The sequence below is a fragment of the Cyphomyrmex costatus genome, unplaced genomic scaffold (assembly GCF_001594065.2).
Source record: "Cyphomyrmex costatus isolate MS0001 unplaced genomic scaffold, Ccosl1.0 scaffold5, whole genome shotgun sequence".
NCBI classification, from domain to species: Eukaryota; Metazoa; Arthropoda; class Insecta; order Hymenoptera; family Formicidae; genus Cyphomyrmex; species Cyphomyrmex costatus.
The window spans coordinates 3422416-3445536 of NW_017279267.1; the positions used below are offsets into that span (position 1 = coordinate 3422416).

Here is a 23121-nt window from a genome sequence, read left to right on the forward strand (position 1 = left end):
AGAACGCGCTTGTGGCCGAGTGAACTTACAGCGGATTTACACGAGTCGAGTGGTGCTGTATCGTGTATCGACTGGCTGTCGATCCGACATTACGTCTGTTGTTTTGCGCCAAACTCGATACTCTGCACTGGTTTACGTAACCGAGAAGAGAAGAATTGGTCACACTGTTGCTCCAATATTGGAAGTCGAACACCGGTGATATCGACACCAACGTTCTGCAGCGGAGACCGTGACGGATATTCCCGCGAAACGTACGAGTTCTTCCACGCCTGGAAAATTTGCCAAGTTATTCGGCCCTCCCTTTCAAATAAAAGAATACACGCGTTGTATCTTTCCATTTACTTTTTTTTTTTTTCTTTCGTTTCAATATCGACATCAGAGTGCGTCAAGACGAATAGTCTATCGTTCGAGGGTTCAACTAAGTCCAAACGCGAATCGATTGTGAAAACGCGTTTTTATTTTTCATCTCACACAGTTCGCACGTTTGTCTCGCAAAGATATCCGATCGCGCGACAGTCTAAGCGTACCAGATCATATCCGAGTACTATAACTATACTCACAACCGATCAATTCTATTCAATTCAGTTTGGATGACAGCTACCTCTCATCTCTGTGTAAAGATAAAAATTTCTGAATCTCTATTTTCACATTTAATCACTAGAACTAGTTCTGAAATATCAAAAACTATATATGGAGATCGGATTTATTGTCGTTGTACGAATCTCATCTCAAAGCGTAGCAGAACGTAGAAATAAATCACAAATACAGACTTCAAATTCTATTAAAAGAATTTCAAATTGTCTTATAAGATCCGGTTATAAAACCGTATTACGTTTGAAAATAAGAACTGAGATATTCGACAGAAATGCGACTATAAATATAAACCTAGAAGATTCTGGCAAAGAGCCAAAGCTCTATCAATTGTATCGAAATTCTAAAAATGTGTGTGCCAACTTCGCACAGGTGACTACATCATTGAATAAAAATTTCGGATCGTCAGCTTTCTCTGTGCTATCGTTTTCGCAATCATTTTACTTAATCGTGACGAAGTGCTGCGATAGGTAGGTAGGTAGGTATACTGCTCGTTAATCAGAAGGCGAGTACAAAGCAAATTCCTAAATGGTGCGCTTGGCGTGCATTAATCATAATGCGGTAAACGTGGGTGCGAGGGTCGCTATACGACGAATGCTTGAAACGTAATATTTTCTTTAAAAGCGGTAAACAAAACTCCATGTTTATTGTTGAATGCGCAACGACATTGTCGCGTGTTAGAAATGGAGTTTCCATGACTCAACGATATCAGATAGTGTGAAGAGACGCGAAGTGAAACAATGTCACATGCTATGCGAGGATGTTACGCTGTCGTTTCACAGACGCGTGGAAACGCTTTACGAAGCGGAACTACGTTTCCATCCCGCGAAAAGCGGGCAGATGGTTCGTTTGCCTTTACGTGGGATTTCGATTATCGCGATTACAAAGTTAGATCGGTAAAAGCGAACGGTAGGTCCGTGCGGACGTGAGGTATTATTACCCAGTTATGTATTGTCCTTTCCGTAGTAAAAAAAATCTACTCGCAGCTTTTGCCGTTCCATCCTTTCCTTACTTTAAAGAAACAACGGTTCGAGAAGATAAATGCGCTCGTTTTCTGTAGCTCGACTTCGAGGAAGTCTTAATGCGAAGAACCGCCATTTCTTTAGAGTTTTTGCACCGATTTCTGGTTCCCTTGGTTGGTTACTCGGGAACCATCTTATCTTTAGTTCGCCCGTATTTTATGAAATCCTAAAGCATGATATAATATCTCTGCTTCTAAACGAGAAGTGATAGATACCGAGCGGGCTTTAGGTACCCCGCTTTGGGACCATATTTAAGCTATTATCTTTTTTTTATTGCAGTATAAAATTTTTTAATCCTTCATAATCGAAATTTTATTAATATTAAATATAAGATAGAAAATCATTTTGTTTCATTACATGATAATTAAATTATGAACATTGCTACGCCTGCAGTAATTAATAGCCGAAAAATATTAATCCAATAATTATATTAAATAATATGTAATGAAATAATTGCAAAAGTTTTCCGATAACGTGTATCATTATTATTCTGCAAAATTATAAAATACACAAAATTTATGTGTGCTTGCGCGCGCGTTATCCACATTGAAATGTCAATATTGGCTGACAGAATTGCGAGGTATGGACCTCGTGAAATCGCCAGTACCGCGCGCGGAAAATTTATCGAATTACATTCTATACTTTCGGAACTGGAATACCTTGTATTTCTTGTTCGACCGAAAGGGGACACAGCGTCTTGCTACGACAAATGCTCTCGTTTACCAAAGCTTTAACGTCGGGTCAAAGGTCTGGTTCGCGTCTGTACAAAACTTTTCACCCTCCTTTATTCTCTTTATTTTTTTGCTGGAGACCACTGTCAAACACAAAGTTCCTCGATACGGTAACTCGGGCAGCTCGTCGCGATACAGCTACCGATATTCTTGGCGGAAAATATGACAGGTTGGATATTTACGAACGTCTGTTGGCGTCGACAAGAAGACTTCGAAATAATCTTGTCTACTAAAGCGAATATCTATATTATACAATACAGTGCATGATTAGTTTATATTTCAATTTGAAATAAAAAATATACAATATTTTTTGTGTCACTTTTAAAATAAAGGATAAAACAATATGTTATTGTTTATTATAATATTATTTAATTATGCCAATTTGCGTTTTTTCTTTTCATACTATATTAATGATGTGTTTTAAATAATAAATATAAAATTAAAATGACATTTAAAAAATTTTGTAATATGTTTATATTAACTTTTTTATTTTCGATAAAGAAATGTTTTTTTACTTTTGCGTCTACTAAAAATTTAATTTAATTTTAATAGATTTGTTCTGTTATCTCTACAAAACGTGTCATCCATAAGAAAGCAAATTTGCACTATCAATGGTCGAGTTGCTCCCATCTTTTTCTCATCTTCTATACTCTCTCTGACACTGTCGCGGCACTACATCTGATTCGAATACATCCTTGCTTCGTTCTCGCCTCGCCTGTTCCGGTGCAAAGACTCGAGTCTTTGACGGTTGCAACGCGCAAATATGTGATGGAACGTGAACATGCCTGTAAAGGAGACCGATTTAAATTCCACGAGTGCAACATTTAACGGCGTTCCCATTTTCGTTTATCTCGTGAGCAGACTCTCTTCACTGCAACACGATGACGATCGCGACCTTGTGCATTAATATACCTTCACCGATATTACTGTTTTCGACCGATATTCATAGTCGATGCGCTTATATTTAAGACCGTTTAAATGTAGTCTCTTAAAATGACATATAAGTCAATCACAGAACCGTTTTATCTTACGATTACTTAAGACGATCTTAAAATAAAAATTAGTTAAGAATACCCGCCGGGTCTTCTTTTTAGGACAAAAGCACAGATAAAATATCGGTCGACTTTTGTATCATTGTGGAAAGTCCTTTGCAATGTTTATAACTGCACACAAGAGTATGACGCTTTTCATTGTTTTCCATAAACGACACAACAGTCAACCGACGACACTTTTAGTCTACAATGTCATCTTGTCCAAACTAAAACCTCACGATAAAGTTGCATTTTTCAATTAATTTCATATGGGATCTCTGAATTATAATAGACTGGCTCTATATTTCTTATATAAATGCATAAGTGTTTATATATTCGACCAATTGTTTTGAAACTTCTTATGGAGGAAAAAAGGAAACCGACGAGAGAATGATGTGCAATTTCACTGGTGAAAGCACAATGGGAGTAAAGGCACGTTAATTGGCGTTCATCTGGAAAAGGTTTACCAACGGTTGGAGTGTCTGCAAGCTCGTAGCAAGGACGTGTGAAATGTCGGCGAGTCAGAAGGGCTAGGGGAGCTAATTACCCCGCAGGAAAAATTCCTTGGCACATGCCGGCCAACGGCGAATCCCGAGGTGACGCGTATTCGCCCGTTGGCGTTTTCATAACTTTTCAACAGGATGTTAATTGGATTCCTTTTTCTCTTCTTGACCTCTCTCTCTCTCTCTCTTTCTCGCCTGTTGTCATATATGCTTGCTCGATGGTAGCTTACTTTATTTCGAATTTATTACGTTGCTTAATTGCTGTTTTACGATTCTTTTGTTGGCGCGCTGAAAATGCCCGTCACGTCGAACGACAACGAGAAACGTGGTTCAGAAGTAAGGCGTAATATTAAAAAGTAATTTGAAAAAAAAAAAGTTTCAAAAATCGCTCTAATTAAAATTTTTGCTAGGGCTTATGGTTTAACTTCAAGTAGACAAGATGACATTTTAAATCCATCCATTTTAATTAAACTTTTTTATACAAAAAAAATGATAATCAACATTTTGTTAAAACGTTCGCGAAGTCAAATTTTATAAATAATGAAGAATAAAAGTAATTGTAACATCCAATAATGATTTCAAATTATATATTATGCACATATATCTTCTTGATATGTATTATATGTTCGATAAATCGGATTTTATCAGATCGCAAGTTATAAAAGCGACAAATATGTAATTATCGCCGATGCATTGGATTACAACCTGTTGGTCACTTGCCATATTTTCTCAAACAATCAAATAGCTTTAATACTAGTACAGGTTCTTTTCGGCGACCTCGGGCAATGAGTCTCAAGTTGATCCTTATAACTCCCGCCTTAAGCACTCGCAATACCTTACGATGGTTTTATAAGAGTAAAGTTGAGAAAGTACGGCGACACGTAACTTTAAGGCGGTACTTATACGAAGCTCGTAAAACTTTTGTGTCATTTTTAGCATAATCGTAATATACGTCGAGTAGTCTGTGTTCGAGCGGCTAATTAGATATTAATGAAAAAGGTAATTATGTACAGGAAGAAGCTCTGGCAAAGTTACAATTGGCTCCAGCTACTTGGAACAATCTTTCTGAACATTTTCTCGTTACTACGTATAAGAATAAGGGAATTGAGCAGGGAGTTTCTGCGACATTGCATTTTAGATAATAACGCAAATCCAAGATGGAAATTACCAAATTCACGTCTAGCTCGTTCCAACCGCAATACACGCAATAATGTTTATTGTATATGCAGTTGCAAAACCCTTCCAATTTCCATCTTGGATTTACATTACGATCCATTGTAAAACGTGACTATATGTAAACTTCTTCATGTCTGAAAGAGCGTGTAATTTAAATGAAGCCATTCTGCCTAATTTATTGGTTAAACTTAATTGAATAACAAGAGGAATCGCGTGTCATCAATCATATTACTTTGATAATTACGCTAAATTACTTAGGACAACGTTACAATTTGAGAACAACGTTATGTATTTGAGAAATGGCTTTTTAAGTTTTAATAAATTTTCTTCCTCACGTATATACATATGTAGTATATTAAATATATATGCTATATAAAAATATTACATATTTATTTTTTATCAAGCAAATGAATAACTCAAATAAATCTTACCAATAACTGTTAAATTGACTTTGGAGTTTCTCGTCTGGCCAATTTGAAAATCGACGCGACACCTGTAGATACCGGCGTCCTCTTCTCTTGTATTTTCGACACCTAGTTGCGCCGGTTGCTTGTCCAGCATGAAATAGGCGCGATTCGAGAATACACTGTTGTCCGACCATCTTTCAGCGACACCAAACTCCCGGTTCCTGGCGTCGATACTGTAACAAAAAATCGTATCAATAATAAATGGACGAGTCAGGTATTGACGATGTGAACAATTTTGCGTTAATCTTCTTTAGAAAATGCACAATCTACCTCTATATAGAGGAATACTTATAATGAATGCGTATTCGTTTCTCTTCTCTCGTTTTTAGATAAAAGGGGGCTTATGATATTAAGCTGTATCAAAAGTATTTTAGTATAGAGTATTTGATCGTATTAATGTCGCTAAATTATGAATTCTCTCACCTTTTGATATTACATATTAAAATGTACGTGTAAATGAATTTAGTATGCAATAATAATGATGATAATGCGATAATTTCTGTTTCAGAGATGCGAATCGGAAGATTAAATTGTGTTGGAATTAAAAAGTGCGAATAAAATTCCATTCATCAAGATAAATGCTTTTGTAACGTCATTAAAAAATATAGGTCATGCAAAATGTTATATTATTACGTACATTGCATTTTGCAAGAATATTTTATGATGCAGTCAACCATTTACAGTCATGTGAATAATCCGACAGACAGATTTTCGAAATGCTATATTATGTAGTGTACGGTATGTGTCATCTACAATAATAAGCACATGAATGAAAACATCTAAAAAATGGGCTCGCTGAATTATAGTGAGAATAATTTCATGGTAGATAAAATATTCGTTACGGGAATTGTTGTAAATATAAAACGCGGTAAATGTTTGCACCGAGGAAACGGACTGCAAAACCGATTGTTTCAGTATTCCCGTAAAACAAAGATTTTTCCCGTCGTCGCAATGTCGCGTTGTCGGTTTTGCGCCGACCTGCTAACTTTTCTCTTTCTTCGCGCGATCCCGTCATACAGCGAGGTTTTCGCGTTTTTGTCGCGAGATCTTATTTTTTTATCGGACGAGCTTCGCTCAAAGCTATTTGATTCGATATAAGGAGGATATTTAAAACGGCGTAAAAAGTTCTATAAAGACGCCGGATGTCTGACGAAGGCGAAGCGAAGACATTAAAGACACTGAACAGAGTGTTTTACAATATCTTTGCGCGCTTCTTCTATTTTTACCTTCTTAATGATAATTTTTTTGACACTTTCATCGTTAATCTTTCTTAAAAGAAGATGACGCGACATTTATAGTTTCTAAATAGATATTAAAAGTAAAGAACTTCCGATGAATTAAGCTCTAGTAAAGATAAGAGATAACAAAATCATTCTTCAATTAATTTTAAATGGCCCCCTACTTCAAAACAAAGTCAAATTAAAGTTAGCTATAAAAATATATGTATTTAAAATATGCAATATAAATACACAAAAATAAATATATTTTTAGAGATGAATGATATATTTTTAACGAGAAAATCTATCATCCTATATCAGGCCGCTCATTCAATCCTGACGTTTTGAATATCGAAACTTTGGCATCGAAGGCATTAAAAAAATTGCAAAACGGATTTCGGCTGCCATTTTAACGGTTTCCCATCAGTAACGTGGGCCGCTACATGTACTCGTGTTGCATTCGTCATTTATTAATTGAACAAGTCGATGCTCAATTTTAAAAGATGTTTGTCGCGGTTTGGATAGTGATTTTAACGGCAGGCGTCATTATTGCGGTAATTTCGATTAATGTTTATGAGTGTTGTCCCACCGCGACCGGCAGCCGTGGACGAATTCATCAATCCACACGAAGGAATAAATTAAAATCCACGAGGGATTTCCCACTACATAGTTTAAATCGCATTCTAAACCAGGCGCGTTATCGCGGCCGTTGTAATTGGCACATAATTAAAGTTCCTCGGCTGATCATTATATACGGGTAATCATTATTTCAAGCCGTGAATGCTATCAAATTGTAATAATTATACTGCTATAATTGATTTCATTTCACGGCGATTGCGTTTCTCTTTCGCCGTTAATTACCGCCTAATGATTTACATGATGTGACACGGATTGCAATGCAGTTTTTAAATAAAATTTCTCAAATTCTGCTGATCTGCGCGATTAATGCGAATGTTATTAACATTCTGGGCTGCAAATCGGATCCGGGGTATCGTTCGTATTCCCCTCTCGTTCGATTGTTATTGTTTGGGGAAAATGCAAGTATTTCGCGACTTAACGTCGCGAATAAACGCGTATCCGTGCGGCATTCGAACGAACGAATCCGCTTAAAACGCCGTTGCTATTTTTCCTGTTTTTTAAGATCCGTTACGCTACCGCGTGACGAGCTTCTCGGTACGTGTATCGTAACGTTTGAAAAGGATTTTAAAATCGCGAGCTGAGGACACTCCAGCGTCAGCCGGGTTTCTGCTTTTCTATGAAAGGAAGCGGATAATGGTGTAGGCGGAGGCGAGAGTTGCATGTTAAGCACACCGTTAAGTGCTTAACCATAATACAGCCACTGCTAATCTGCGTTGCAGATAGAGAGGCTTGTTTATGAAAAATGCAATACAATTCGTCGGCGTACAATAATTTTAATAAAAAGCGAGGATCTAAAATAGAGTTAGGATTTGCCGAAGGATTAACGAGAGCTGCGGGATGAATTAGTTATTTGTACCTTCCGCTCGCTTTGCGATTTTCGTTCGTAAATTCTTTCTATATCTGATTACGATTCGTTCTCAATTTTTTAAAAACTAAGCTACTTACTGTTGGCCATTTTCATTCTGCTCTTTGCATGTGCGATGACGAATTTTTCATATTAACGCATTTATTTGTAAATCCTCAATATCAGAGCCGAGACACTAGAGCGTGGCTAACTGGCCGCATGTACAAGATTCAAGCCCTGCAAACTCAAAGTTACATGTAACGTATTTGTTAGTTGTAATTTCCTACTTAACAATATAATTGTATATAATACGTATAATACACATGTTGTATTACTGCAGTTATATTATTGAGTAGGAAATTATAAGTTACATTACATGTATCTTATGGTGTTTGCTGAGAAAGGATGCGAGAATATAACAATATCTATATATTTCAATTTATTTTTATACTGACTAATATTATTTCTTTCTTGTTATACTTTACATGCCATAAAGAAAAATTTTTTTACTAAGAAGCGCATTTTTTCTTTTACTTCGAATGCCGATCTATACTTATTATTCTGTTGCAGATCTGTACATCAAATTATCAATACTGAAACATCACGTTTCGATTGTTTGAATTCGCGAAATCGATTCATAGAAGAGCACTTGTATTATCGACGCGATCACAATTCGTACGGGCGTATTTCAAAGAGGAGTACGATGAAAAATACAACGATCGTTCTCTGTTCGATGTCGTCAATGCCAAGTCGCGAAGCGAGATTCGATCTCAACGGGAAATACACGTGCGAAACGATCCTAACTTCGAAACGTCCGGAGCGTGACAATAGTGCCATGAGACTTGTTCGAAACGACTGTGCGAGTCAAGGAGAGAAACAAGCGTGTTGGTCGGGCGAAGGACGCGAGCGTCAAAACAAAGGCGACTGCTCCTGTCTTCAACTTGTTGTCATCTTGGTGAAAACGATTGATTGATCTCTCACTTTAATGGCATTATCCAAATTATTGATAACAGTTTGCAATATTCAATTTACAATATCTTGTCCATTGATACTTTCTCTTGCCGTAGTAGTTTGTAATTCTTTATAATGATTACTTAATTAAAATTTTATATTTAATATAAAATTTTGAGTATCGAACAATTTTAAACATCGAACAATTTATTCGAGAAATCCATTAACACGTTGTTTACTTAACGAGTTTTGAGTGCCTTACTTGCTGTATACGTTATAGTATAATATTTCATTATCAGAAACATAACGATGAAATAATGTGTAATATGATATATTGAATGGCGCATTCGTTATGGCGAGAATGACATAAATAGTTAAATAATAATGATTATCTAGTTATTTGTGTTATTTGCTATTGAATATTCTTTATGTATCAGCCTTGTGTAATCATATACGTGTATCACAATATTTTATCTATTCATGATAGTAAAAATTATTATTAAATTGTGGCGTGCAAATAGTACACACAAAGAAAAATTTGTCAACACACATATACATACATTCTTTTGAATATTCATAAAATATGGTTGGTCCAAGAAATGACTATAAATTAAATTATAGAAATTTCAACCATTTTTATAATAATAATTATGATTATTTTCAATTGTCAATTATATATATATATATTTATTGATAAAACTATATTGTATAGCTTTATCAACAAATATATATAGTTATTACAATATTATAGTAATAATAATTATAATTCACATTATAGCAGTAATAACAATAATAATAATAAATAATAATAATAATAGTAATACGTAATTATATAGTCATAAATATACAAAATTTTTCTCTCAGTATAAAACACGCAAAATTCGCTAAACAAATAACGTGTTAATGAATATCCCAAATAAATTATTGGCGAATATATATAATTTTCAATCTTATCACTCCCAAGTTCGATACTGAATTAAGATACTTTCAACACGCGACGGAAATAATTAACTCCATTGTCGCGTATGCAAATTAGCAACAATCTCGAGATAAGGAGCAATCTGTTTGTTTTCCACATAGTTCACGTAGTTTATGGAGTACGTGAGGGAAAATTAAAATCGCGCCGCGATAGGGAAATGCCGGGCGGACGCAATTTTATTGTCCACTGGGATTAACTTGGTTAAGACGTCGGCGTTTACGCGTCGATGAAACTGTCGCGAAATTTCGTTATCTACGAGCGCGTTCATCGCATTTTCCGCGGCGAGCATGGAAAAACCGCGCAGAGGTTCGGCCGTATCGCCAGCAAGCGATCTGATGGCCAGCATACGTGACGTGTAATTAAAATCGGATGCAAAATCATGGGAAACATTTAAATCTGTTTGCAATACCCCAAATAATGGCGCGGACACTCTCGACGTGCAAGCGCAAAACATTTGCGCTGCAATTTTTCTTTTCCCTCTTCCTCTCTCTTTCTCGCTTTTCTCTCTTTTTTTAAAACATTTTTCATAGACATATATTTTCGATTATATCGCGATACTATCTGTCCTGTCATTAGTATGTGCACCGTGATGCAACGGGTTATATAACACAACCGCGAAATTCAATCCATATTATTTTGGATTGAATCCAAAACAGCAGCGATTAAAAAAGTGTCATTCTGAACCTTTCCCTGTCTCTACCAGAATGCAAGTCGACACCGCATAATTGATCAGAGAGATAAATACTAATGCAACCGCGTCATTTTTCATGCAATACGGTATTAATGTGATAGCAGTGATAACAATGATAAATAGTATAACAACAATGGCTAACATTAACAGAATTATTTTTTAACACATTTTCGGTTTTATTATAATTAATTCATCGATTGACTCATGAAAATGATGGAGCAGTTTCTCGACAACATCCCGACGCTTCGTTTTCTTCTCATTTTTTTTTAACAATTCCTACAAATCGATACTTATGCAATATTCAACGGTGACTCCTGATCGCAAACACGATATGCATTCTTTGAGCTGAGCGAGGAAGAAAATCGAGTTCGAAGACAATTTTCGGATAAAAGGGGACTACCAATCTCGCATTGTGCCGACGGGCTGTTTGCAATCCGTTCCTGTTACGACCAGTAGCAGTAGCTTGCAAATCGCTGTACATACGCGTGCATGTCTATGTACGCCCGGCGTGTGCGCACGTTCGCCTGTGTACGGATTGATTGCACTTTACCTGTAAACTGATGTACCGAGATCCTCGCGATACCAGAGCACAAGATGCACGGAGTCCCCCTCGTGAGTGGTTGATATGTCGCAGGGAAGATAGGTGGAATCTCCGACCAGTGCCACGATGTGTGATATGGGTACTAAACACAGAAACAAGGAAATGGTTAAACGCAATTAACAGCGAAGGCGCATTTTCGAAAATACGATTAGGAAATATTATTTCCACGGAAAGGACAGTTTTGTTGAAATATCTAAAAATTGTACTAGATATTGATTTGAAGATAATTTTGTTGAAATATAATTATGTAGAACGCTTTTAAGCGTTAATGATAATGCTTCAAAAAGTTTTTAATATTCTCGGAATCAGTTTGTGAACATCCTACGCATAATTATTTTGATGGTCCAAACAAAATTATTTTCAGATTAATATTTAGTTAAATAGATACTTTGGTAAAATCGTTTTTTTTCGTGTAATTTTGAATATTAAAATCTTTTGTAGCATCGCGAAAGTTGTTTTCGTCAGTTGACGATTTCTAACATTTAGAAATACCAACAACGTCAATAACATTGTTCGTTGCATAGAAAGAATAGTTTTGCTGAAGTGTATAAAAATTTAATTAGGTAGAGATCTGAAAATAATTTTGTTGAATTTGAAATAATTATGTAGAAAACAGTTAAGCATTGTTGACAATACTTCAAAAAGTTTTAACATTCTAGCAATCAGTTTGAGTATCCTACATAATAATTATTTTTAATGGTGCACACAAAATTATTTTCAACTGTAACTCTATAGTTAAATTTTTAAATACTTCAAAAAAACCGTTCTTTTTAACTGTGCAACTTTGCGGCGAAAGTTGTTTTCTTCAGTAACGTGTCAAAAGTACCAACGACAATAACAATTTAAGTTGATTGATTAAGTTGATTGAAATATTTAATTAAAACTCTTAAGCAATCACAGATTTTTCCAAAAGTTGCTTCTCGAAATTGATTCGATTTTTGTAGGCGATTACGAGGTCATTATTTTATATCACGTGTATGCTATAAAAAATGTAGCTGGTGCGGTCAAGTGCGATATGTTTACATATTGATAAAAGTACAATTTGCTCGCACGGCATATAAATGAATTCATTCCAAATAATTTTTCACTTTATATACAATTACATATTGTATTTGTTTCATTTCTAAACGAGCTTTTCTATGCGATTATACAAATCGGTGAATCGTGAATGCCCATGTAATACGATAAGTATCAGCCTATTATTATTACCCGTTCACGCCAATATATGTGTAATATATTGCGCTTGATATTAGGATAAACACCTTCGTTAATTTGAATTAATTTATTTGCTATTTGAACAATAATGTTATATTTGTAAGAATAGGCGCATTGATACTGACATTTATATATGTGAGAGAACAAAATAAAACCGACGATATTAATTTTTTCGCATATTACGCAGTCACGCGGCTTTTATTCTCTCTCATTAAATGGTTTTACAGCAGCATATGTAATAACAGCTGTTATTGCACGCATTACGAGCCAGACATTTTACATCCGCTTCATGTGAAATAAAGACTGAGAGGCGCTTTTAGTTATACCTTCGATAAAACATTCCCGGGTGTATATTGTACGAAAACTTCGATGCATTCGCGCATAGATACGCCGCAATAAGGCCGTAAAAATTCAGTGTGCTACACGAAAATTCGGAACGTTGAGAGGAAGCATCACACCACATGAGTTGTTTGCATTACAAAGCGTGGTAAGTCTTTTATACAAAACAAAATAATCGCCATTTATCTATAACGTATTTTCTCTTTGCGCTTTTCTTCTTGTTCTTTCTTAACGTTTATGGATGCAACGGTGACGATGGAAAATCTCGGGCTATTCATGGAGCTATTTCAGGAAACGTCATCGCTGGAGTTCGTGCTCGCCTCGACATTTCGCTGCGTCGCGTCGCCGATGGACATTTCCTCTTTTCCTAACCATGATTGACGAGATATCCAGCGTTAAAAATATCGGCGGGCAAAGTTTTATCAGAATGCCTCTTATCGGAAATGAAATTTGCTTCAGACTTCTAAAGTGCAAAGCATTCGTTTGCGCGCGCCACCGGAGCAGTCCGGTATAAATAACATTTTTTACAATTACATTAGTCGCTCGATAAAAACGCCTCGGCTCTGCGTACACTTCTACGTCAGTCCTGAAAGCGTACACGCTGGTCTCCATTATTTTCTTATGTAACAGAAAAAATCCATCCATACACAATATTTGTGCTAGATCTCGGAAAAATGTATATAGCGATGCGTCTGACGTTTACAAGTTCGCAATATGCAGCTTCGCGTTTTTGATGCAGACATTTTATGATATGTAAATATTTCAAATATACGAATGTATTACATCGCAAGATGAATACCTTGATCTTGTTTGTATGTGTATATATAATACATTTTACTGTACGTATAATAATACTTGCATTATAAAAATAATTATAATTAATATTGAGTAGAAATTAGTCCAAAATAATAATTATTCTGTAATAATTGTATTTATATATAATATTTAAAAAGAGAATAATTTTCTGAATATAATTTTAGAGTTATTATATATAATTTTATCAAAATAATTGCATCGAATTTTAATAAAATTATAAATTCGGAAAAATGTTTTCTTTTTAAATATAACTACAATCATAATTCTTTCAATAATTATATAATATAATTATTTTAATAAAATCATGAATTTTTTAAATTATCTTTTTTCTCATTGCATTTACGCAAATTGAACTGGATGCATGCATTGCAATGATTACTAGTCAAACGAGTCTCTGTAATTATTTCCGTGAAGTCGAAAAATGGTCGCAAACGCAGAGTCTATTGAGAGGATTAACAGAGCAAATGTGAATTTGAGAAATCGATTTTGACAGCATGCGAAATACTCGTAAATTCGGAAAAAATTAGAGTACTGTGTTTTTTTGCAACTGATTGGATTAATGTTGTGTGGTCCACCATCGAGTTTCTTCGATTGCATATCACGAACATTTCCACGAATTTGTCTAAAAATTGGGACTTAAAAACCATAACGGAATTAGGAATCTCCGCTGAAACGCCGGTTCAGCATATTGCGTTTCCCGAGGCGATTTCTTCTTTTTTCTTGCTTTTTCATTCGCCTCTGCAATGCACCGAAGATCTTCGGTCGTGGACTAGGTCGCGCACTTTAACGGCAGATGATTTCATTGAGCCGACAGGCGCAGCAAGCAGTTTTGTTGCGCATGTTCGTTGTTCGATGCGCGTAATGGCTTCCGATGTCGCTGATGGTTAGGAATATTTCTCTCTTTTGCCAACCGACTCTGCTCCCTTGTCGTTTCCTCTCACCGGGACATCCGCGAGAATGCACTGTGTCGTCTCGTCTGGTATCTAATATAAGCTCTCACGCTCCGCTGGGATCTGAGACAACATATTTTCTGCACATCGAGAAAACGCGTGTTTTCGTCACACTTCCAGCAAAAGTTCATACCTTTCGAGTCACATGTACTTCATACCTTTCGAGTCTCATGTACTTTATACACGTCTTTCTTTTGCGTTATAAAAATAATTATTCTCTTATTTATGTACAATACATTGTTTGGCGCATCCTCTCCGAGGATTAATCCTAAAACACATCACTGGTCCCAGACCGAATCCAAATTTCGCTTGCTTTGTACACGAGGAAAGGAGAAAAAGGAAAGTTTTATTTTATAACTTTACAAAATGTATAAAACTTTCTGGCATTGCCTATGCAGATATATTTCTAAATCTCAGAGGTATATTCCTAAATCTTCAAAATACAAAAAGAGAGAATCTAAAAATATTAATCCAAAGTTATAGCCGAAGTTCTGTAGAACCAGATACCTATATGCAATATATAAATTTATACAGAAATATTGATTGAGCATCGCTTTAATGCGAGAACGTACGATTTCTCTTCTTTAATTAGATTTATTCTTATCGATCTAAATTTATATATATGTATATATATGTACTGTGTATTTTAACTTACGATATACGTCGTTTCTTAGAGCATTCTGTATCGAAGGGACGTACGACGCGACGCTCGCGTTTTCCTCGGTCTCGACCAATATTCGCACCCTTCGCCTTTGCTTTACCTCTCTTGCGTCTACCACGATCGTTATAGCGACGTTCGAAAACACGTCTTGACGTTTCGTGCCGTATCAACGACACATGTGCATTATATCGGCGACGTTGCAGGCGTCGCTTGCGTCATGCTGTTTGTCATATCGCGGGAAGCATGTACGCAAACGGCTGTCGTGCAGCAGCGGTAGCAGCCGGGAGCGCACCGTGCAGTCTGAATCGATAATATCAAAGGGAAGAGAGAGAGGTAGAGAGAGAACTGGTATAGGCTTCGGACTTTGCGGCCGCTCCGATTTGACCCACATAGAGTCACCTAACAGCGCAAATCGGTCTAAACTATAAGCACTTAAACCAAATATTTCGAGATATGCATGTATTGTACATATAAACGCATTTTTCAAAAACTGCAGCTCGCAATTTCAAGTCTTGCCTTGATCAGAAAAAAATCTAAGAACCTCCGATTCTTTATATTAATACGTTATAATAGATAGTATACATAGAGAATTGAGTATCAAAAAAATAAAAAGTTAATCAGTCGCTGTAATATATAAGTGTAAGATACAAGAGAATAAAAATACAATATATAAAAAATTAAACTACGATCATATCCTAAAAAATATACATATTAAATTTAATATGGATAATTAAATACCGTGCTAGTGTTTATATCATTCTCACCTGTTGGTATAAACACCAGTATGGATTTAATATCATGAGTATGAATTTAACATTGTGGACTTAACACCTTGGTTTAAATGATAAGTGTTGAATTTTTTATTTTGTAAAAAAAATAAGGTTACATAAGAACTATATATTATCGTATTTATCTTGATTGGTGCAGGAAAATTGTTAACAAATTAAAGTATATCAGTATTGCCGGAAGATTAAAATCATTTCGCGTTTTTACACTCAACTTAATTACATTTTAGAAATCACTTTTATAAATCTACACGGAAAGAACGGTTCTTTGCTGAAATATCTAAAAATTTAGCTAAATCTAAAAATAATTTTATTGGATCGTCAAAATAATTATGCAGGGCGCTCAAACTGGGCGCTCGAAACTTTTCGCAGTGTGCTCATGCTTGAAATTCTTACGTAATTATTTTAATAAGCCAAAATTATTTTCAGGTTCGTATTTAGCAAAACTTGCAAATATTTCAGTAAAATCGTTCTTTTTGCGCAACTATATTTGAATTATAGCTTATATTAAATTATTTTAAACTTTATCAAAATTATTTTCTAGCTTAATTTGAAAGTTCTAAGTACGGTACCTGCGTTGCTTTTAATCACGAGTGAATTTTATGGATTTTGATCGAGTCGTGTCGGCGCTTCATTGCCAGTAAATAAATAAATAAAAAAATTTGCTTTACATCTCTTTAGCATTTATCTGCTCGATATCAATTATAGATTCGATTGAATAATATTTAATGTAATGTGAAATAAATCTTTCACTCACTCGAGAGAAAAAGAACTGAAGCTTTCATTTTTGTGCATACAATATATGAATACGTTTATTAACTACTCAATTCGATGCATTAGGAAACACATTAAATTTACAAAACTTTATCGACGCAAATTATAAGCCGCACCACAGTACCGCACGAATATTACATCAGGCATAAAATACATTTAGACCGTTCCCAGGGCCTGAATAAATACTGTCCGGTAACATTTGGTGCTCGGGGAGTAGATAAAAAATGTATTTATAATAATTGAAATGTTTTCGTGGATATATATACTGTGCGGTACTACTCGCCACTTGTACAAATTCGTGGATTTATTCGTAGTGGTAGCTTATGTCACTGCATCATAGATGGACTCCTGAATAAAGTATGTCTAGCAAAAGCATTTCTTTTCGATCCGTCATTGTTTAATATTTCGACTCGATTTTAACAATTTATACGCAATATACGCCGGCGCTTTTGCCCAACTTGAAGTAGATTGGCTGGATAACTCTCTGCATTGTTATTCGCGCGCGATATATTTTGAGAAATATTACATCTAATTTTTCAGTTCTGAAATTTCATATGGCGACCCGATGTAGTTACGATGTTTTGAAAAGGAGCTTGTCGGACGAAACGAAACACGTCTGTTGTTCGCGTACCTGAGCTAAAGCGTACTGTAATGTCGAACACAGCGGAACTGCATTAACGTCGCACGTTAACGTTTTTCAATTTTCGAACAGCTCCCGCGGAACGTTCCGCTTGGTTAAGTTTTTAAAGAGCTTATAACTTTTTAGTCACATTCTCTCTCTCTCTCTCTCTCTCACCTGTCATTTACAGTTTGCACAACTTGTATGTGACGTCGATTAGCATAGAATGATATATAAATTCCGACGAAAAAAAATCGACGCAAAATATCGAACACATTAATTTCCTTCCGTAGGACGGAAATACGAGTTTCGATTATTTCACAAGTGTGCGATGTACACATTTAAGATTAACAAGTTATTTAGTTTGTGAAATGAAACGCGACACGTATTGTTTGCATTGCATTTCTGTCAGAGAATTACATTTGTAATCTCTCTGTTAATTGAAAGATACGCGCATGATTATCAACACTGCGCGTGTTCTATTTACATATAGAGAGAACATTTCAAATATTCCCAGTTTCTGTTACGTAATATTGAAAATTAACAATAGAGTCTATCGCGAATGCTTATTATATCGTACGAGGTGAAAACTATCGGAATACGACAAGCTATACTTAAATTGCCACATTAATTGCTAAGCGGCAAATTTATTAATGCGATCGCATTGAAAATTCGGTTTGCAGTCGGATGGGTTTGACAAAGTTGACGAATCTCGCGGTACGATATATACTCTCCACAGCCACATGCATTCCACTGACATGCGCGCGCGCGCAGGACTTATTTAATGATCGGTTTATCTCGCAACATCGACCCTGATACCGGAAATAAGCTTGCAGCATTTCATCCCGGATATATGCGGGCGTAGCCGGAGCTCGTGAGAGCGCGTCTCGGCCACGGTGTGTCCTGAGGGATCCGTCCTTCCTATCCCCGGCCGACCGCGTTGGTTTTGCCAATGTAAATTGACTTGTCAATTTGCACAATGCATAGCAATAAGCGGACACACTGATGTAGCACGTGCTTCAACTTGAGACGTTCTCTTGGTTTCACGGACGAGAGACTACGTAATATCCACTATCACAGAGGTCCCCGTAGAGAATCCACGAAAGAAAGCTCAAAGATAGTTGAGGTGATTCCCCGGCGAATAATAAAAAATTGCTTAATTCGTTACATTCGGTATGATGAGGAAATATCTAGATTTCGTCATACTTTGTCACAGTATTTGATTTGAACGATATATAATAGGATTTTCACTTGATTGTAAAATGTAAATATGTTGAATAAATAGTTTGTCGTACATAATTGAAGAGTTTGTGGTATATTGGACGAGCTAAGTATATCTACTCGCAAGAATCTATTTGTGATACTTTACTAAAATATTTGAATGACATAATTGAATTTTTATCTAATTATAAAATATAAATAGATTAAATAAAATTATTTATTATATACATAATTGAAGAGTTTATGGTATATTGGACGAGCTAAATATATCTATTTGAAAGAATCTATTTGTGAACTTTTCCAAAGTGTTTGAGTGACACAATCGATTTTTTAATAATTATGAAAACGTAAATAAATAAATAAATAGTTTAAGTCACATATAAAATTGAAGAGTTTATGATTTATTGAATAAACTGATGTATTTACTCGAAAGAATTTATGGGCGATTCTCATGCGATCTTAGAAATGATTTCGCTTGTATAATTGCGAGCCTTTAATTACAAGCGTGATTAAAACGAGCATAATATTGTTGCGCGGCGTGTATTATTCAGGAAATTATATAGTGCAAGGATTTAATTGGTTGATTACGGTGACGGTGGAGAATGCGCTTGCGTCGACCGGAGACGACATCCCATCGAGCGGAACTCGCGGTGTTCCCTTATTGGACGGGTGATATTCTGTCAAAATATTTTCCAACCCTCGTGGCGTGTATTTCATTTTTCTTGGCCGAACTTAATTTCTCGAAGACGTCGATACTGTCGGCCCCCGGGAGCATTTTTCACCAAACAATCTCTCCGAGCACGTCGCGCTCTCTTATTCCGTCCGTCACTCTGCGCGACATTTCTATATTCTTCGATATATCCCACAAACTCGATTCGCACACGCATTATATTCGGTATACCACTACAGACGTAACTAATCCTTGTGACAGTTGATGTAAATATTTCAACGTGATAACGATATTGCACTCGAATTATTTGGATATTACCTCATTGTCTATGACGGCATATCAATACGAAGCAACAAATCATATTTTGTTAAATAATTTTATTATACTATTGTGTATTTAAAAAACTTAATTTATTTTAAAAAAAATCCTTTAGTCCTTTAGAATCTTTGATTACAATGTTTTCACATTAGAGAATAATAGCGTACGAGTTGTATTAAGAGTAAGGCGATGGAAACGTAAAGTATAAATCCTTGAATAACAACTGATAAAACAGTGCATAATACGTATGCAGCTTTGCAATCAAGTTGAAGTCATTTGTGGTTGGGGCCGGTTTTGCGCCGGCGAAAGTCAAAGAGAAATCTCTGATTTTCATTTTCTATATCTGTATCCATTTTAATTATATTTCTCAGTGAGTATACATAACAGAAGAATCATCCTTTCCGTAAATTCCGAGCATCAACCATACTCACACTTCCATGCAACTTATTTATCAGTTGGAATATTTAATAGCAATTTAAATTATTCATGCATGTCATATTGAAAACAACAACTACCAGCGCGACTGTTTCATTGGCGCTGTCATTCTTCATTTATCTGTAAATGCACCACGCGGCTAGTAAGCTCTCTGATCATAAAGAAAATCTATACATTTCCGCGGAATTAGCGTTGCAAAAGATTCGCATTGAATACCGCAGATTTGTCCGATTTTCCAATCACGGTATACTATATCAAGAATTACAAATAGAAAATCTTCATTATATATGCGTTTAAAAAACTCTTTTATTTTAGTTTTAGTAAGTCCATTTCTATCAATATAGATTAATTTTAATCTTGATTTTCATTTTTTATCTTTTTTTAATTCTTATAACTGTAGTAAAAAAAGATGAAGAGTAAATTAAACCAAGATTAAAATTAATTTATATTGGTAGAAATGTAAAACTGTATTTTTATTTATTATTACATGTTTATACCTACTATCTCCCTCCCCTCTCTCTCTCTCTCTTTCTCAGTATGTTTGATTCAACATCCTTTCCCTGTCTATATAAAATGCGTTGCACATTACTGATAAAATGTTACTCATAATATTATTATATAATTTTATTTATAATTAGAGTACATGCTTTCAAGCACGCCTCATATTTACGTTACAAAATCACATCATCGCATCGCGATAACCTGCGATGCTCGTACACAAAACTGTGGCATAGATCAGTGACATGGCAAACTGTTATTTTTGCATAGCGTCACATACATGAGTGACGTTGATTAATCGCATAAGCCGAACGATCTCTATCTCTACACAGCGATAATAATTGAATTGGCAAACATTTACTTCATCAACGTAAAACGATAGCCACGTGTAAATTGTTTTTCTACTTTTTACAACCAAATTAAATTGCATCATGAAAAATCTACGGAAGCGTATAACAGCTTCTAAATGGAGTTGGAAAATTATTTCTGATTTATAGATATTCCTTGATGGCGATGGTAATAATTTATGCAATTAATCGTTAACCTGCCCTCGTTTCTCCAGCGGTGCTGGGATTCTGTGTGCCGGATTGAACGCCGGATTCGCATAAGAAAAGGTGAACAGCCGTCGCTGGAATACTTCCAAACGGTTTAAATACGAACTCTCCCTCTGCTGCGAGTCGTCAATAAAACTATACCTCGCGGAGAGAGAGAAAGAGAGAGAGCAGGTTATAAATCTTGCCTTCCAGCTTACAGCTTAATCATCAAAAAATGCTGACAGTCGATAGTGATTTATGCAGTATTGAAATCTACGATCGTGTTAAATGAAAATACGGTTGGCAGTGCCATTAGTCGACGACCGGTATCAGCTGAATTCTACCGCATTAGATATATTTCGGAATGTCAGAATAATATGCCGGATGTAATAAATTAATATAAACAGTGTGTTCGTAATTGAATAATGCGAATATAACGTCGCTGTAAAATGTAAATAGTTAACGAGATGGGAAGGGTTACGAAATAGAGATCCTGTCATCATTGGCATCTGAATTAATTTTATTTAATATCATGTACGCTTCTGTGATAATCAAGGAGGCAAGAAATAATATGTAAAACAATGTATAAAACAAATGTATATATTTTTTCTTTTTATTATCGTGCAATCCAACTGCAATTAAATTTCGGTATCGGTAATCGAAGTTAATAACTACTACAATAATAGTTGTTCGATTTTAATAGCGTGTTACATATAAAAAAGTAAACAAAAGTCGTCAAAGAGCGGCACATCGGCGTTTTATGGACGCGATGACATATTTTACGACTCTATGACGCTGTAAAAATGCTGCGAAAGAAACTACGGAGTATGTATATCATCGCGAAACAGTGGATCCGTAAATTTGATAAGTGTGTTCCATCCCTTCATGCACCTTCCACGTGAACACGGAAGAGTTTGTCGTATAAGTGATTCGCAATAATGCGACCCCGTGGTAGAAGTCTGTCGTAAAACCGGCGGGCTTGGCCAACGAGTAAGCTCGGCTGGATCTTTCGTATGTGTTCTTAGACTGACATGCGGTATCCGGTCGTCGTCGCGGATTTCGTGGGTTTCTTTTGTCGTTTTCGCGTTCGCACTTTACGACCTCGTCTTGCGAACCCGCATCCCAGAGACGATTACCTTCACGTTTACCGAGTTTTATCACGTACCGCAGCTACAGATCGTACCGATGTATATTCTCGCATCTCTTACAAGGTGAAAACACGCCTTTGGAGAAATGATTATACGACCAAACTTCAAAGCTTTCGAGTTTGCGTGTCGGTTCAAAGTATATGGATGGCCTGAGAATTATGTCGAATATTTACAGTCGGACCGAGTGGTTAACTGCGTTTATGCTCCATAAAAGTACAATCGTAATGTTAGCGTTACATACTTTTGCGCTGGAATACATTGTCAAGACAGCGAATTAAGTCGCTAGGAGATTAAAAGAGAGAGGAAATAAAAAGAATATAGAAGTAGCACAGTAGTAACTCTCCTTTAGTCAGACAATGAGGCTCCCGTTAGAAAATGGACCACCACGTGCTCGCGATGATAGGGAAAATTCACGGACGGTTCTAATGCGGTCGATTGGAGATAATGGAAGAAAATTTGAGAATAGATTGGTTACCACGAAGGGGGGTTTATTGTCCGTTACCCGCGCGTGGTTAGAGACAGCGGGGTCATTATCCTCGTGTTGTCGATTGCACAGAAGAATAACCGTCGTTCCGCTCTCAACGACGATATTGACGTTGTCCCGTTAATTCCCTTTGACTGGACGCACTGGACCAACAACGCCGTGTCCGAGAGAGAGAGAGAGAGAGAGAGAGAGAGAGAGAGAGAGAGAGAGAG

The 23121-nt window shown here is 36.0% G+C and overlaps 1 protein-coding gene across 1 annotated transcript in view; it reads right to left on the bottom strand.

Annotated features, from left to right (window-relative positions):
• Nucleotides 1-23121, bottom strand: part of LOC108778272 (protein turtle) — a 103379-nt gene that overhangs the window by 69449 nt on the left and 10809 nt on the right. The window contains exons 3-4 of the mRNA XM_018545403.1: nt 11393-11525; nt 5486-5694 (exon numbers count right to left, since the gene is read on the bottom strand). Coding sequence (XP_018400905.1) covers nt 5486-5694; nt 11393-11525 — 342 coding nt within the window. The remainder of the gene's footprint in view (nt 1-5485; nt 5695-11392; nt 11526-23121) is intronic.